Source organism: Varroa jacobsoni, unplaced genomic scaffold (assembly GCF_002532875.2).
Source record: "Varroa jacobsoni isolate VJ856 unplaced genomic scaffold, vjacob_1.0 scaffold_900, whole genome shotgun sequence".
In the NCBI taxonomy this organism is placed as follows: Eukaryota; Metazoa; Arthropoda; class Arachnida; order Mesostigmata; family Varroidae; genus Varroa; species Varroa jacobsoni.
The window spans coordinates 260,573-278,223 of record NW_019213802.1 but is presented as its reverse complement, the minus strand read 5'-3'; the positions used below and the strand labels follow the sequence as shown (position 1 = coordinate 278,223).

Here is a 17,651-nt window from a genome sequence, read left to right as displayed (position 1 = left end):
AGCCCAAACGGACGGAGAACTCGACCTGATATTAAATGGTTTTTGAACTAACAACGCATCTTTACTCCTCGTGTGGCTTTCTCTATTAAAAATAAGCAGAAAAATCGTGCCAAGGCACTGAGCCTAAATATGAACCAGGCTCTTCGATTTTCAAGGATAAGCAGCCAAGACTGAACAAGTATTTCGATAAAATCGACAACGTCAAGGAAAAGAATGTTTGTTTTTGGGAATATCTGACGTGCATTGAATGACAAGACCGACGTCGAAATGTACGAAAACTGTAGCTCGACGAAAGGTGTGGGTTAGCCGGAGCCGATAAAAAGGTAAATACAGGGTAGTACTATGCGTTGCAAAGTTAGCCTAAAGGTAAGTTCCAAACATTAGTTAGCCAGTGAAAATGTCGGATCTAACCAGCGGCTAAAATAACCTAAATTTGTTTCAAAAATTCGTATCAGCAGAAAAGAACGGCGCGCCAGCCGTGGCCAATACGTCATCAAAATTCTTCCAGAGAATTTTCCAGTACATTGCGCAGCTTCGGGTTGAATACGGTCTATATATATATATATACAAGTGCATGAACTATGGCAAATTACACGGAAAGGTAATATAATATTTGCTATCAATATTATCATTTCAAATGGCCTTGGGAATTCAGGTTTCGAGATGGTCATGCAGATAATACAACATGTGAAAACACCATATATGTTGCCATCCACATTATATGGATAGATATATATATATATATATACGTTGCATATGTGACGTTGTATATATTGATAAGATCGGGAAGGTAGTACTCAGATCTGCTGTTACCTGCACCTAACGATATACGGAAATATGAGAGGCACAGGGAGCTGGCTAATTTGTTGCTCCTATCTGAACGCAAACAATTTTCGGTAACAAACAGAAGAAAATCGATCCAGATGTCATTGTTAGCTAATATATAACACACAATCTTGTTAGGCCTTTTCATTGGAAGCTTGATACAAACTGGGAACAAGTGAACTGCCGTCTTGAAAGCATGTTATTCCAACTATTTCTGGCCTTACTGAAAAGAACCTTACAGCGTTATAACAAACACTCGGTAGACCTATTACGCCCAGTTAGAAAACGGCATATTTCATTTGTGCGGCAAGTGTAGATGTAACTAAACCATATGCAGCTTTTGCCATCGTTTCGCATAGCTAATGCCTGCCGTGATAATTTTTGTAGAATAAGAAGAAATAGCTAGATTTCAACTTTTTGGTATATTGGGTAAATTACACGGGGGTCCTTTGTTAATTCTATTCACTCAGATTATGTTGAGTCGCTCTATCTCGAAATCTTTATCCTCTATTGGTTTACTGTCGTTGTAACAACTTCATGCCATTGTCATACAGTCTGTTTGTTTTGGTTCGCAACGTAGATTGACATATTCGTATCGTTCTTTGGCACAGTTTACTATCTTCGCTTTTGGTTTCGAACTTTATATTCAGTTCCAGATAAGTAATAAGTATTCCCGCAAGCCACTCATGTTCTACTTTGCAGGTTCAACGACGCAAATAAATGAAGAAGACTAGGCTTAATTGAATAAAGTTTTAATCGCTGGTCAGAGGTTGGCTTTAGGCCAACAGTTTCAGGAATCATCAGGATAGTTTCAGGATATCATTATGGAAAAGTACAGCAAGGCGCAATTTCAGACAAATCTTACCTAACCTGTATGTATTAGAATATGATGATAAATGATATATTCACTACTATGTCTTACTCAAAAACAAATAAGGTCTGACGTGATCTGCAGAAAATAGAAATCTGCGGCAGATAAGATGAAATATATGGTACGATCTATCGTCATTAGATGTAACTGCTCTTACTCCCGGGGGCTTCACCACAGGTCCTCGAGCTGCATGCAACAGAACTATCGCGTCGGAACCAATATGGCTGACGGTAACAAATACGAGGCCAAAGCACATGTCAGGTGCCAGTCATCAGTATACGGCGAAGGGCTTCATGATGCAGTTTTCCCCCGGGATGACGCGAGGGCACCTGATCAGCCGTCCTAATAGATGGCCTGACAAAGCTTGGAATTAAAATTGTTACGGGCGAGTGCAGAGAAATAAACTCGGTGCTTAATTAATTGCGCTGACTGATGCATTCATCTAGATGGTGCTAGCTTAATACTAATAATATTACGAACGCACGACGAAAATTCATTCGAGCAAGAGATTTTTCATAGTGCAATTTGAATAGTCTCACAAGTGTAACACCTTACGCAATCTGTTTTTGATAAATTAATTACTTTAATTTATACTATTTAATGATTAATCGCTACGACAGGAATCAGGCTTGTCATGCACATCGCAGCTGATTTGAATTACGTCCCGACAGCTGTATTCTTGTAAAGAGTTGTAAATAGCATAATCAATTTTCTGTCTGATATATCGTGTTAGATTTAACCGAGAGCTATTGGTTATTTCAGAAATACCCTGACGGTTAACAAAAAAGCGTATAGGCGAGATTTGAAACTAATTAATTTAAAATACTGAAAAGTTCCACGTACTCTAAACAAATGCCGTCCATTCGGTATGTATTTACATACAATATTATCAGTAAATAATTTACTGATTTTAATTCATTCCATCCCAAAAGATCCGTCAATTATTCAGTCATCAGCTAAAATGACACAGAGCTCTTAGCAGACGTTATTGAGTGACGCCCACTTTATCACAACGGCAACAATAAACGGAACGTAAATCTATATTTATATTCATTTTTCTCTTTACAATTAACATGCGTCTTTAAATGAGTGCCCATCAAGCTATTTATACATACAATGCTATATATCTAAATCTATCTTCGAAGGATGAGCTTGATAATGCACATTTCACTTACAAAATCCATGATATCCACAAGTTTCTTTTCGACGTTATGTTACTGTCATGTGTGATAACTACTCGGCAAACGATCATCGATTGATCGTGCCCGATGTGCTACCATCTGGCTTGTGCCTGCTGTCAGCTACCACAAGCTAATCACAAAAGCCGGCCTCAAAATATAAAGCACACATAACACTGCGTATAGATAATCCTCGTCTGCAACTCTGAAAGTTTTGTCTGACAAAAGAAACAGTTTTTTTCGCAGATCCCCTATTTGTTCCGGGAAACTCCTTCCTTCGATCCTTTTTTAGGGCGCCCCAAGCCAGACTAGCATACATTGGTAAATCCACACTTCCAGCTGCTTCTATTTTTTACTCCACTTCAGTTGACAAGCCGTCACAAACACGTAAACAGCACGCGACTGTCAGCCGTTCGAGTTCTCCCAGGTGATCTCAGTTGTTGACTGTCTTGGCTAGACTTTGTTCTAGCGTTTTCTGCGTACTGCCAGTGTAACTTGTAAAAGGACATCCTATATGTTTTCAAAAATGTCAGCGTATATGTGTGCGACTTAGCATGGTTTCTGGTAAGCGTTCGTGCCCAATGCTCGGAAAGTCAGCGCAACGACGACAGGCGGTGGATAGCGACAATGACGAAAATGAAAACAGCGACAAGATCTGCTTCGTGTGTTTTTAAAACTAGATTCCTAGTTTTAGCGGTCTCAGTTCTAGTGAATAGTTACTGGCGAATATTCACCGATACCTCATCTAGAAGCTCTAAACCTATGAGCCGCGGCCGATGGTCGGTGGTATGCACTGGCAAGTCAGTGAGTACAGTTCTGAGTATAGCCCCTAGTCTAGTGTTTCATTTTTTTGTTGCACGCGGTCGTTTGGTCGATGGCATTCACTCCATATCGGATCTACTGACATAATACTGAGTATTGTTCATTATGGCAGAAACCGTGTTGTCGTTAGACTCTCAGAAAGTTTCAAAATTTCCGCGCGAGAGAAATAGTCAAGCTATTTTGGAACTTTGTGCACGTGTCAGTGTTACGTAGTGTTATTAGTACTCACGAAGTGTTTCGTACCGGTAGTACCAACAGTTTTACTGCTAAAAATTGTACTGTTAAGTGGTATTTTACACAGTCTGATAGAGCAGGTGACGTGATAAGAGTTTACATGTGTATGAGTTTAGTTTGTGAGTCTAGTTATCCAGTCTTCTGCATAAGCCGTACTATTCGAAAGAGCCGAAAGGAAGGTTTGTTCTCCCCGAATAAGCGTTGAGTCAGCCTAGACGACTGGTGTTGCATTCTACTGCTAAAATAGCGTTCCATAAGGAGAAGACATAACTGGATTAGCTAACCGATGCTGATTTGTGAAGACAATAGACCAGAGAAATTAAACAGCCAAAGAAGCGCCACACAAACGTATCTCGTAGCTGGCAGTTTTTATTTATGCCGAACGCGAAGTAACCTAACGATCTGGCAACCGCCGCGTGTGCAGTCGAATTAGATACGATATACCGATTGCTGCAAATTAATCTGCGTACGTAATGGGCACGTACGATAACCAGAGATTTTCTCGCAAGGGTTAATGTATAGATACTGTTTTTATTATTGTGGATGCTCGCTCTGGCGCAGTGCCATACAGGTGGGATGCCGACTACGTTATCACTCGTCATCGCCTGTCCTTGAAAGCAATTGTGTATGCAATAAATAACTTAGTCGATTAAGCAAATTACGTAACCTAATTATGCATCTAAGCAAAGCAGCAACCTTAATTTGTCTGGCTAGTAACTTGTTACCTATTTACATTTTGCAGAAATATCGCACTTTTTGCTAGCTAAACTTGAGAAACTTTTAGATACGATCACTACAAATTGTTTGTGGAACAGGAAATTATCTGGACCAGAATAAGATCCCCCTCTTGGAATTGCCTAAATTTTGGGACCGGTGAAACTTGTGAACTTCCTCAACTTGTGAAGCACAGCATCGAAGGTGACGAACTCAAAGCGACTAAAGCCAAGCAGAGCCTGAAGAAAAAAATACCTCGGGTGGCAGCAGACAGCGAGATTCATTCTCGAAACTGCACACAATGTAAACGACGCAAATTCCGAGTTTTCAGGTATAGGGACACATTGTGCCTAATGAGGAGGGAAAACCGAAAATGGTCACGGACGGTTGATCTGTAGGCGCTTTTTATATCTTTTACTATAGTATTCCTCAATTAAGTTCTGAGCCGACAGAAAATGAAAATCAAGGGGAAACGTACATTAGTCGGTATAGATTTCGGCAAAATCAGGTTACACCCCTCGTGTTTGAGTCCGACATTACATTGGATATCGATGTATAATTCGGCCCCAGCCGTATGCGTCGTAACATCGAATCCACCTCTTGAAAAAAAAAGCGGAAATCGCTTAGGAAGCATTACACCACTTTAAAGAGAGAAAGGATAACACACGCCAAACGTTTAAGAGAGCGCACCTTGATTGGGACCAAAGAAAATGCTTTTTAAAAAGTTTCCTCAAAATCGCTAAATAAAGAAAACTAAACTAATATGTAATAGGCGAACTGGGAAAGAAGCGCACCTCCAGTCAGAATTTAATATGTTTCTACTAAGTAAGCTGCTAATGCGAAAATGAACATCCTAGTTTAGTATAAATATGGGCCCGATTTAATCGCGTTTGTTGTAAGTTAGGATTACCGTTGTGCTTATGATGTTCAGGACTACTGAGAGCAGAAGGTGTGCTTTGCTTCTCTTCACAGAACACCTGCAAGTTCACAAAACTGGACTATCTTTGAATGTAACAAAATTTTCTAGCTGTGAATCAGAAATGAAGACGAACTTGACTTTAAATGTACATGTTTTTTTACTTATTAGTTTATCGTAGTGTCGTGTTGTTGTGGCTGTTATTGTCAGCACTGTTCTCAGTCACCAGGGCACTGTTATAAATGGATACCCATTTGTCAAGCCTTCCGTTGCTGTTTATTATTCTGCAGACCAGTGTAGACACGTATCCCGTTGGAATTGTTTCGAGCAACGGTTTACGAAGAACGAACGCGGAAAAACGAACAGGAAGTAGGTAGAATATCAACTTTTGCGGGCCAAAATTCTAAACACTCATGTTAATACACATTCATCGATACCTGATTCTGGGAGCCAACAGTGACGCCAAACCATTAATTCACATTGTATTACCGTATCGGGCCGAATCAACAATTCCTATATATATATAATGTAATGAAAATTTAACACTGTACCTTTTAAAGTCTCGTTAAAATGAGCCAGCCAACATAATGGAAAATCAGGCAAGTAAGGAAACTAGGGCAGGTTGGTTCGAATTAGTGACAAAAAACCGAGTGTGACACGTTCAAAACTTCCTCATACATACTTTTACAAACTTGTACCATTGTGTGCTAAACTTGGCAGATACTAGCCGTCTATCAGAGTCGGATACCAATCACTTCTTTCTCGACAAAATAAGTGTTTTTCAAAGTATACCGATTCACCTCAATAATGACCCCCCAACCTAAGCTCTTTTCTGAATCACCAGCCCATGCACCCCACCAGCATAAGTTGCAATTGAGGAACGCAATATAATTCTGTATGCACTCCATCGCTTTCTATTGAAGCAGTGGCCAACTACATAGAAAGCACAATATCCATACTTGTTTCTTCTCGGATCGTTCTATAACATGCCCTCAACTTATGAGAATGAGAGCTAAAATTCATTAACTGCAAGCAGTTGGCTAGGCAGCTGAACTAGCCTGGAGAAAGAAATTGGCACATGAACTTTATCACAGCGAGCAGAGCTTTATTGGAGGTATAGTATCCCGAAATGAAGCCTGTACAAACTAATCTCTCCTATGGGCACGAATTGTAAAGCTCTGCTTCTAAATCGAATCGGAGGAATTCTATTTGAGCAGTTCGGTTTTAAAGCTAGCCTTTTTTAGAATTTTAGCAGGAACACAATTCTCCATTTACTGGGAAAGTAGAGTTTTGGACTAATGTTATAAATGGTCCTTATGTCCTTTTTTTCGCTCAGGTATGCTAGTGTTGGAGGGTCCCATATATGGTCTTTTTTTAGGGTTATGATTCGCGTATTTCTATTTGATTTCGGTCAGCACCGTGTACTTTCATCATACTTCAATTGAACATTCGTCTGGCATTGTTGGTAACTTTTCTTTCTATTTTTTTTTTATTTCTTTCTCCCAACGTAAGTGCACAATATTGGTAATGTCTAGAAGACATTATACTTTCGACCGCAATCGAGAGTAAAAACCAATAAGCTCGGCTGTTTTATAGATGCTCTTGCCCGCCTGCTTCCCGAGTTCGAGAGAAGCCAAAAAGTGAAGTAGAAAAAGCGTTCATAAGCAGTTCAAATGTGTGCCGGTCTCTTACGGATCGCAACTCTCTCTCTATCATCTTGTGATTTTTTTCAACTATCATATAGTTTTTGTCCTCTCGTCTGTCAAGATGTCATCAGCTGTGAGTATATTTATAGGGCTTCTACTTTCGTTTCCACCAAAGTTGTTTCTCATTTCATTTGTCAAGCGTCAGCAACAGGAAGTAACACTGGAGGAAATCTACCACCTCGGTATCGGCAACAGTCTGTTTCCAGCTTCGAAACTGAACATTTCTGATGATGAGCTGCTGATCAATCTGACGTATGGCTGAATGAGTTCGGGTTTGTCGCGGCACCGTCTGACGCATCTGCGTCTTATATCCTTCTTATTTTTTTCGTTTCTGTTTCTTTTTTACAATCGACTATACCATCTGAATTGGACATTTTTCTATTGTTGCGGTATTTTTCTGTTGGTTGATAACGTTATACTGGGTAGCAATAGCGGCAGTGATTTAGCAACTACCGCTGCTAATGTCATTGATTCGGTAACCGGGTAACCGGGGATATCAGTCGCCAAGTGTTTACCCGTTTCTAGTCATAGCATCTCGTATCATCCATTGTGTGGATAGTAGTATACATCCCTTCGTTATTATCGTATTGGTACTATTATCACACGAGAGACAACGCCACTCCATCTTTTTGCAGTATCGTCTCCATTTTCAAGCACTTTTCTGTTTGTTCATTTATTATTTTTATTATTATTAGTATAGTTTTTATTATTGTTATTATCCGAACGCAACAATAATATTCAGTTTGCTTTTTCTTTGCAATAAATTAGAAGCCGCCGGAGCTAAGAGTCGCACCGAAGCTGAACGTTCGTTTGATTGCGTCAAAATAGTACCTGTAAAAATAATGACAGAAACATCTTAATTTCCGTTAGGTTACGCCGCATCTAAAGCAATTTGTTTATATTTCTAAAATAAGTACACAGTGGAACGCGCATGACCATGACCATGGCAACTCGAAGCGTGGTTTAATTTTTGCCATGGTCTGATTGTTTAAACTATGTCGTAAACTGACATAGTTGAGTATATTATTAGAAACTTGGAAAGTAATAAAACAGTATTTTGTATAAACACTTGTTACTTTAACACATTTATATTTGGAGCGCCACTAATAGTTCACAAAAACTCGCATAACTGGACACCACTATCGACTTTAGGTTTAGCCCCGAAAAAGCTGCATCAACTAAAGTTGAACACGTAATATTTACTCATAGGCCCTACATTGGATTAAACTGTCCTTAATTTATGGTGTCAGCCGGTGAGTTAAAACGACAATTAATGCGATCTAAACTTCTTGAGCGAACCGCTACCGAAAGGCAGGAATGCAACTTTCTTGCTTGCATATTATTATCGATTTTATCTCTTCAAATTGAAAAGCTGTAATACATTGAGACATTTTCTTACGCGGCAAGTGTATTTAAATGAACACAATAGAACCTGTTTTGTCCGTTACTCATCGTTGTAGAAAAGCCAAAAGCACACTATGCCTGAATACTTTAGATGATCGAATCCGACGCAGGGAGTACTATTCATGAAACATTTGTTTAGTAATAAGCTATATATGTCATGTTTCTGAGCATCAGATTGCCTACAAACTGCTCTGAATTTGACTGGTTCCCGCTATGCCCTCTTAACCGAACCGTTCCGCCGGTGTCTGCTCTATGATATTAAAGGCAACTTACGCAATGTAAGTTTGCGGACTGCTCGCTTTCCTTGCACCACATCAAACTTACCTCTGCCAGCCCGCCTGGGTACGTTCGACTTCGTCTTCTGGAACCCCCTTCTGAACCAATTTTAACTGGCTAGAGTCGCTCGTCTGAAATACCAGAACACAAGAACAGGTGAACGGCCCGTCTCAGCAAATACGATATGCTTACTGTTGTAAAATAAACCGACAAATTCTAGAATTTTTACATGGTAACGATAGCGTTTCTGAAACCTGGCTTCTTATTTTAATTTAAAAGAGCTGAACTACCAGAACACTACCATGCGGTAAATTCTTGATTAAGTGAAACTCGGTATCGGGCTTACGTTGACCTTAACGTTAGACAACACAAACCCATTAAGCTGGTCTATGCAAATGTAATTGTAATCGTGGCTAACATTATGGAGTCATTACTTCGAGCAACATAAAATCTGACATATTCATTGAGAGCCATCATTACGTATAACACAGCTCCAAAAAAGCAAGATGCTGAAAAGAACGACGGATATGCGACCAGTAGAGATTATATCCGTGCAAGCATTAGGAAAGCACTATCGATGTTGACCTGTATTCCGGAGCCGACATCTGCGCATCGGAAGGAAATAGTGCTTTTGTGAGATTTCACCTGAATTTGCCGCTTATGTAACATCAATTCGTACTTCTATTCCAATATCGATGAATCCCTTCTTGCTTACCAGGGCACCTTCTACATTCGCCCAAGCAGAGTGCTTTCGAATATACTGCGTGCATATACATTCTGACCTCTGCTTAGTATAGAAACGCTCGATGTGTATCATTCAAATCATAAATGCAGTTGATAGCCTTTCGGTCTTTTAACTATTTATGAAAAAGATTATCATAATTGCTAGTTTTTGCAACGCTTCGTCTCGATTGTGACTGCATTTTACGTTCTCTTCGTAGTGTCTATAAAACTAAAATATACGATGGCAGCTGACACCACCTGAGCCACTCTAATAGTTAACCATAGTGCCATAGTCGATAAATTTCAATTTGAACTTATTCAACTGGGCTGATGTCAAGTACGGCACCGAAGCCCAACGTCGCTGCTAGCAACAACTATTCACAGCCAAAGCAATACTTCGTTTTACAACGTCTCCGTAAGCAACTTTAAAAGCCTCAACGAAATATCTTGCATTTGATATTTTGTATTATTTGTACCGTCGGTCTTAAATGAGCATTACCAAAGAGCCACATACTCCTGGGGCCTGCGTTAGATACTTTTCTACAGTACGCATGTCTTTATTACTTTTATCTTCCTATATTATATGTTTGTTGTACAATACTAAATGAATTCAATCATATATGTCAGAACGCTTAAAAGAAATTTTCTTTTATAAAGCAAACAAGAAATTCGTTTAAAAAATCTACATTAATCCAATTGTAGCCACTTGAGTAGGTAGTGCCTCTATAAATAAAAAGATGCTTTTCTTTCACCAGCTGCAATTTTGAGCCGATTGTAACTTTTTGCCGATCAACCTCTGGCATTTCGATGGCACCAAGCCACATTTCGTCTGTAAAGTTGACGATAGCGGCGTTCGTTTGCCGAGCATCGAACGAGCAAAACCTCAATTTTCCGTTCCCTGCAACCGCCTCTGCTCCTCCCTCTTCCTGGTCTCCTGCCCTCGCGGGTAAGTAAAGCGATAGGGTCCTCGGAAGTACTCCGAAAATCGTTCACGTGTAAACTGAGCTAACGACCATAGCGTTCTACAGTAGTTCATCCGACCCTTTAGTAATCACAACGCTGAGGAAGATCTTTTATAACGGCTAACGACATACCGTATCCAAAGGCGTCCGCCTCTACCACCTATCGTTTAAGTGAACTGTGCTGGGGGGCGGACATCGTCGCCCACATGAGAATTTTCGATATGCACACCGCGACTTGACGGCTGCTGTGAAACAAACTTATTCGCTGAGGCGTTTGTGGGCAGTAGCGATTCTTATAGCGGTGATTGGTCGGTCATGGCATATTTTCGTATTTGCAAAACCTCCGCTATCGTAGCGTAGCGGTGTATCATGCGAAAAAGATCATTTTAAAGGCGACATGAAGATATGATTGTCAGTTTCAAAAAACAGACACCGTTCGTTCATTCACCAAACGTTGGCCATTCATATAAGATACATGATTGCCCCGTCCTCCATTAGAGCTCGCTGTTCGGCGCACGTAACACACATCTATCTTACCAGGACTATATACCGCTACACGCCAGCCCTCTCGGCTATTGCTGCAGATGGATTTTCCACGGGACGCCTGATGCAGATATATCATTTAAGATTTGTCAGCGATACTTACACAAGGAATTCTGTTAATTTCATTTATAACATACAAAAAGGGAGTAATTTCAGCGATTTGGTGATACTAACGATGTTTGGATATCACGCTAAGTGAGTGGAGATATACCCAGCAGAAACTTTTTTGAAGACGAGCATACGCACATGTCATTAACATCGTATACGGAGCAGTTTTCCTGAACCAACGCTCTTACTTGTGAGTAAGGCAGTTTTGTGAAACTGCCTACCTAAAAAACACTGTATTCGAAAAGACACATACACCCTGGCGTGAGGCTATTTTCTGTGTGACCGTTTCTATCAGTAAGTGACAATGAACTCTTTTCATCATTCTTGCTCAAGATAATGCGTATATCTACCTGCCACTTTACAGCGTATGAAAAACGATCCTGATTAACGGTATAACTTAACTTGAGAGGTAACTGCCGTACTGCTTCATTGTCGCAAGTATCAACCTGATGACAATACATTCACATTTGGGTTAAACGCAACTTTGGTTGTTGAGCATGCATTGTTAGAGGCACTCTCAGTTTAGGACTTGATGCCCTGGCACGATGAGGTGCTTTCTACAAGCTTGAAAATCTACTTAGAGTTAGTCCTCTATGTTAGGGGTTTCCAGGCGCATCATTAAACACAGAGTACTAAAGGTGTACAGCAGCAAAAGTATTTATTACGAAACACCATTTATTAATAAAAACCGACTTCTCATACTTGCTTTAATAATAACATATTATTAACCGCTGATCGTTTGTTATTATCGTCAGTACGTGATGCACTGACCTCTAAATTTTCGAACTTTCTCACACGCTTCAATCTTAGTTTCGATTGAAGTATACAACAATATTATCTATGACCTTTTACCATTTGAATGGTAACCTATTTGTGCTGCAACTGTACAAGTCTAGCGTACAACACGGATTTCGAGTACCAATTTCGACGTGTTGAAGTCTTAATTTTTCCCTGGAGAAACTGCCGACATTTTAAAACATGACTATGGGATTAATATCTGGAACAGCAAACAGTGTTTAATTGCAACTACTACATTTCTTCTACGGTGATTTTTTCTGTGTAAAGTCGAGCCTTCTCTTGTCTTGGTTGATCAGCTTATTATGGATCTTTTTCATTATGCCTTTTAATTGCTGACAGTTATTTCAGCCGTAATCAACAAACTAGGATCCATAAGTTCTTTTGCATAACAACTGCATGTGACCACCGAACTGGCGCTACAAGCTTCTGTAGCTATAGATTTTCATTCGAAAGATGTCTCGCCGCTCTACTTGCATCCATCATCCGATGTAACCGTCTGCGATTCTTGTAGCGGATACATTTTTCCATTACACGTTATAATGCGGTACAAAAATAGGTTGCTATGCTAATGTGAGAAAAAAGGTGACAGTGTTTTTATGTCTCCGTTTTTAATTCCCGTTCAAATCATACGACACTCACTGTGTTGTAATGTTTTAATGGCACTATAATATTTTCACTTCATAAATTTGGTCACGGTGAATTATGATGTCTTTATGTACACCAAACCAGAATGCTAACACCTGTGCGATTTGATTGACTTTCCAACTTTTCATTATTCCAAAAACTTTTCAAGCAATGACTTATGGTGTTTCTAATAGTAGAACTTTTACCTAGTACAAGATTTATATGGCGACCTGTTCCCGCCACTATAGTTTCAAGATGAAACTTTTTTGATTTTTTTTTTTTTTTAATTTTTTCTTCATGGTTCAGTACAACTCGCTTGCTAAAAGTACAAATCGACTGTCTTAAATTTCAAAAACTACAAATGCATCTCGACTAGAGAAAATGACTAGAGTATAGCACTATTATAAAATATAGTCATCTTGAAATATGAAATTAATTTTTATCTCCTTTCATACTAAACGACTTAACCCAAATTAGGGATTCTTCTTTCGAATATACTAACCTCATGCGCAGCTGAGCGACCAATACAGATGTCACCATCATTTAGGGCGCACATAATTTGTTTCGTGCACAGCTCATGAGCGCTTGGTCAAGTCTGAATGTTTACGTTCCAGAAATTGGGCGATTTCGCGACAACCTCGATCACTAGCGAAGGCATTGATAGTGCAGGTAACAATGCTTTTAATTAATAACTCGACTACTACTGGCCCTTGTCAGAACTTTGTCTTTTCTAACTTGGTGCTGCTCCACCACATACACTCGTAAAGATAACAATGTACCGAGACAGCCAATGTGTAAAATTCACAGCCGTTGCTACGCGACGCAAGCAGATAAGGTTGAGGTATCATCTGCTGCGCAGGCACCCTCCAAGATCTGACAACCGAACTGGAGCTCACGCGCACCAGTTCGAGTAAGAATAAATTCTTCAATTGGAAAGGAGGGACCTCAGGCGATCCGTGTAGCATACGGGTTTGACAGAATTAGCTTCTACTCAGCTATAATTTATTGGGCCTGAGCGGTTGCCGAGGGGCTTTTAGTGACAGGACTATCAGTGTCTGAAGGCTCATAGGTTAGACCTCTTACCTATATTGTGACCTCGCCCGTTGGTATGGCCGTACGTGCTTTCAAACAGCTGCCAGCTGCCGGCAGATACTTGCTACGACTTTCCATTTTATACAAATGAAACAGTGTTACACAGCAGTTAGTACCTACGATTAAAACACTGAGCAATTTTAGAAAAATGCTTATGTGCACAATATGGATTTTTATGGTTTCTCGCAAATAAAAAAATTCAAATATATATACAATCTAAAACACTTTTCGATTGTATATATATTTGAACTTATTAGTTAGTTATTAAATTACATAGCTTAAAAAATTTTAATATGTTAAGATCACGGGAAAACGCTAAATATAAATTGAGGTAACGATAAAATTAATATTAGCTGCAAACTTCATACATCATTATATAGTACCAATATGATGCATGAATAGAGCAACTCGTGACTTCACGTTGGGACTGGAACAAGACAAGCGTCGATCATCCTTGGGCATTACTTAAACGTCATAACAGTGTTTCTTTAAAAAGTGTTACGCCTTTTGTGTCAAACTACTTAGATGATACCGCTAATAATCATGAAGCATGCGTGTCTAAAGTGTGTGCAAAGGTAATAGATGCTTCTATAGATTATACATACAAGCAACGAGGTTTTGCTAAATAAGACTGTTTCCGCATTACAACGATAGATCCGCAGGCTGTGCTACAAATTCCCCTAGATGATAAATGGCATCTATCTCATTGTACACTGAGGATCTAAAATGAGCGCTTAAGAAATCAGACGGGAGCCCAACCCAAGCGCACTAGATAAAGCTAGCTATAGGCAACCAAGCACCCCAACAGCAAAAAAAAACTTGCAATCTCAAATGATAAGGATATCAATCCTGCTTAGCTTTTTTCTTTAATAGAGAGACAGCCAAGCATGCGAACGTTATTTAATATATTAACGGCTCTTATCGAGGCGTGTGCAGCAGTTACCGCCGATAATGCTACTGTGAGAATGATGTGTTAGAGCACCTCTTGACATTAACGCGTACATTCTGTTAACCCTATTTTTCAAAAAAAAAAACATTAGCGCTACCTTCAGGTGGAAACGAAACATTTTGCTTCGTTTGAAAGTTCAGCTACGTAATAATTAATCTATGAGAACTAGGTTTGTTTCCTTTTGATGGACTTGATGACTTCAGATTACACAAACCCCATTAAGCTTTTTCCTTTTCCGTTATCTAATGCGAAGTTTCCTAGATCTTTATCTTCCTCTGTGCGAATCATGTCTGGCGTTTACACCTAATTATTGTGCTGAAAACAACGCATTTTTTTAGACAACGCGTTAGCAACGTATTTAGTACAACAGAAAACCTAAAAGATGCCTTCGTAGCCGATTGTATGAACCGTTAGTGAATTCAGACGCAAATTTATCAGGATTAACAGCGCCAAAGCCTCACAAGTATAAGATGCTTTTTGCACTCTTTGTCCTACCGTTGTGTAGAAAGGTGTCCATAGATCTTTCGAGACCGTCCTATTGCTAGATACCCACTTACTAGCTTGCGCAAACCCGGAGTAAACCTACAGCCAAAGAATTCGCTCGTACTAATGATTACCCTCATTATTTTGCTTAAATATTAGTTTTCCTATATTTTACCTAAGACAGTTAATAGATTTACCCATCTTTATAACGCATGCATAATAGGTTGTCGAAAAATTACTCAAGCAATATGAGTTGCATGGGATTGGCGTTGATATCATGGGAGTACTAAGATTTTAGTGTAAACTGTGTTAGAATTGCTGGAATTTAGATTTGAGATGAAAGAACAATGAAGACTGGATCAAAGGAGAAAAAGGATGAAATTTGTAGAAGAATGCGTTGTATTTTATAATTTTCTAGCAATAAAGGCGCAATTTATGACTGAGATGCACTATCGAAAGCAATTGCCCAAAAATGGTTCTCTTGCTTTCGTTCGAGAGATTTCGATGTGAAGAATACTCTTCGTAGTAGAAGAAAGTTCGTAAGATTATTGCAAAGGTTGAGTAAGATCGACACGTGACTAGCCATGATATCTTCAAGGAACTAAGCATTCACTACCAAACAGTCTTACACCATTTGAAAAAAGCTGGCTGCAAAAAAAGGTCGATGTTCAGGTGCCGCTGCACGAATTGATGCAAAAGATTATTCTTGATCGTATTTCCATCGGCGAAGCTATACAGAAATGGAACTAAATCTAAATCGAACCATTTCTAAGGCGGCTGATCGCAGATTATACACGACAATAATGTGCAAATAAAAAGTGTTCCACGTTCTGTGGCAAAGCTCAGATTGGCGCTATAGAAAGTGATAAAATATGTTTGGTGGGGTTGGAAAGAAATTGCTTATTATAAATTGCTGCCGCCTAGTAGAACGACTGAATCTAGCCCCTTTCTCTCGACAATTATCGAACCAACAAAAGAAAATTAGTGAAAAATATCGACTGGAACTAGTAAACAGAAAGGCGTCATATTCCTTAATGGCAATAGCAGACTACACACATCTTTAGCTAACCGGAAAAACTGAGAACATGTTTAAGTAACTAACACACTTGCCCAGATTTTACACCATTAGGTTACTGTATATTTCAGTCTCCGTAGAATTCGTTTAATGTAATGGATTAATAGTTACGGGATTATCGTGTTGTTAGAAAAATGACAGAAGGTCATGGACCAAAGCAGCGAATATCTAGATTAGTAATATTATTTTGGACATGAAAGGGTACTTCAATTTTGGCTCGAAAATAATTACTACTCCTTTAACAACCTAATATAATTGTTTTAACGCCACGCGCAAGACTTTAATGTTATAATTTTGTTAACCTTGAACTCGATTGCTTCGAATGCTCGCAGCACGTCACTATCCTTTTGCCGTCCTTCTCGCAGAATGAGATCCATTGCATGCTGTTCGGCTGAGTAAGCTGCATGATGGCCAAATAATTCGAATAAAAATGCACGATAAAAAACGGCGCAATACAAAGGCTCGATTCAAACCGAACCAAACTAAAAGAACAAATTCAGACGTTCTCTGTGTCTCCTATGTGTACAACAACGAGGCTAGAAAGCGATACGAAGGGCCGAACGTTGAGCAACCTGCAAACGACTGAAAAGCCGTTCAAGACAGCATCTTTCTACGCTTTTGCCTTGCTTTGTGCCCTTCTTGCTACCATCTAATAGCATCTTCATCTAGATACAACAATGGCAGTACATAACAGGCAGCAGACACAATCTTCGTAAACAAGATCAATCGGCCCAGAATCTCTGTGTTATCGATACACTTCGATGTCAATCACTTTCGGTATTGTCACGCAAGGAATGGAACACGGAGCGAGGCTTAAAGGATATTTGTGTAGCAAACATGTACCTGTGCACACGTAGGGCAGTTATGTCAGCGAATGATGTCAGTTGTTCTAATCTTCAATCGATGATAGGAAGAAAAAGAGAAATCGAATGTGTGTGCGTGATAGGCTTTGAAAGAATCGAATCACTCTTTCATTCAAAGATAACAACGAAAATCGCTGGGGAGGTGAATCTGTGAAATGCACTGCAAGGACTCAATGTAAGGGGTTGTAAGGCGCTGCTGACTTAGGGACGAGATTCCGTTACTGTGTTCCTCTCTCGTTGATCGAAATACTGGAAAGAGCTATCGCTCGGTGAAGGCAAAGCTATTCAGGGAAATATTGAAATCGCGCAAGGAGAGGAGGTACGTTACCAGAAAGGGTAAAGATATCATGGCCAAATCAGAGCGAACGTAAAGGACAGAAAGAATAACAGTTGCAGAACAGCAGTAGGTTTTAAGCTGTTACAAGCGAATCTAGCGGACCTTGAAATTAAATAACTAACCAATTGGGGTAGAATGATGATAACTT

The 17,651-nt window shown here is 39.5% G+C and overlaps 1 protein-coding gene and 4 long non-coding RNA genes across 5 annotated transcripts in view; 3 read left to right on the top strand and 2 right to left on the bottom strand.

The window, feature by feature from the left end:
• Positions 1 to 3: 3 nt before the first annotated feature.
• Positions 4 to 2,116, top strand: LOC111264807 (uncharacterized). The gene is made up of 2 exons (XR_002683092.2): positions 4 to 323; positions 1,874 to 2,116. It is a non-coding gene; the product is annotated as an uncharacterized LOC111264807 (long non-coding RNA).
• A 773-nt stretch (positions 2,117 to 2,889) lies between these two features.
• Positions 2,890 to 5,707, top strand: LOC111264808 (uncharacterized). Its single transcript, XR_002683093.2, has 2 exons — positions 2,890 to 3,678; positions 4,746 to 5,707. It is a non-coding gene; the product is annotated as an uncharacterized LOC111264808 (long non-coding RNA).
• Positions 5,708 to 6,641: 934 nt separating this feature from the next.
• LOC111264806 (activator of 90 kDa heat shock protein ATPase homolog 1) overlaps positions 6,642 to 17,651 on the bottom strand; it is a 21,800-nt gene continuing 10,790 nt past the window's right edge. The window contains exons 8-9 of the mRNA XM_022840983.2: positions 8,995 to 9,077; positions 6,642 to 8,097 (exon numbers count right to left, since the gene is read on the bottom strand). Coding sequence (XP_022696718.1) covers positions 8,031 to 8,097; positions 8,995 to 9,077 — 150 coding nt within the window. The 3' untranslated portion in view covers positions 6,642 to 8,030. The remainder of the gene's footprint in view (positions 8,098 to 8,994; positions 9,078 to 17,651) is intronic.
• Positions 11,916 to 16,680, bottom strand: LOC147752902 (uncharacterized). The gene is made up of 2 exons (XR_015312819.1): positions 16,606 to 16,680; positions 11,916 to 15,327 (listed from the first exon to the last, which is right to left on the bottom strand). It is a non-coding gene; the product is annotated as an uncharacterized LOC147752902 (long non-coding RNA).
• The window catches only part of LOC147752901 (uncharacterized), a 940-nt gene continuing 649 nt past the window's right edge, over positions 17,361 to 17,651 (top strand). Inside the window, exon 1 of the long non-coding RNA XR_015312820.1 lies at positions 17,361 to 17,485. This is a non-coding gene — a long non-coding RNA (uncharacterized LOC147752901). The remainder of the gene's footprint in view (positions 17,486 to 17,651) is intronic.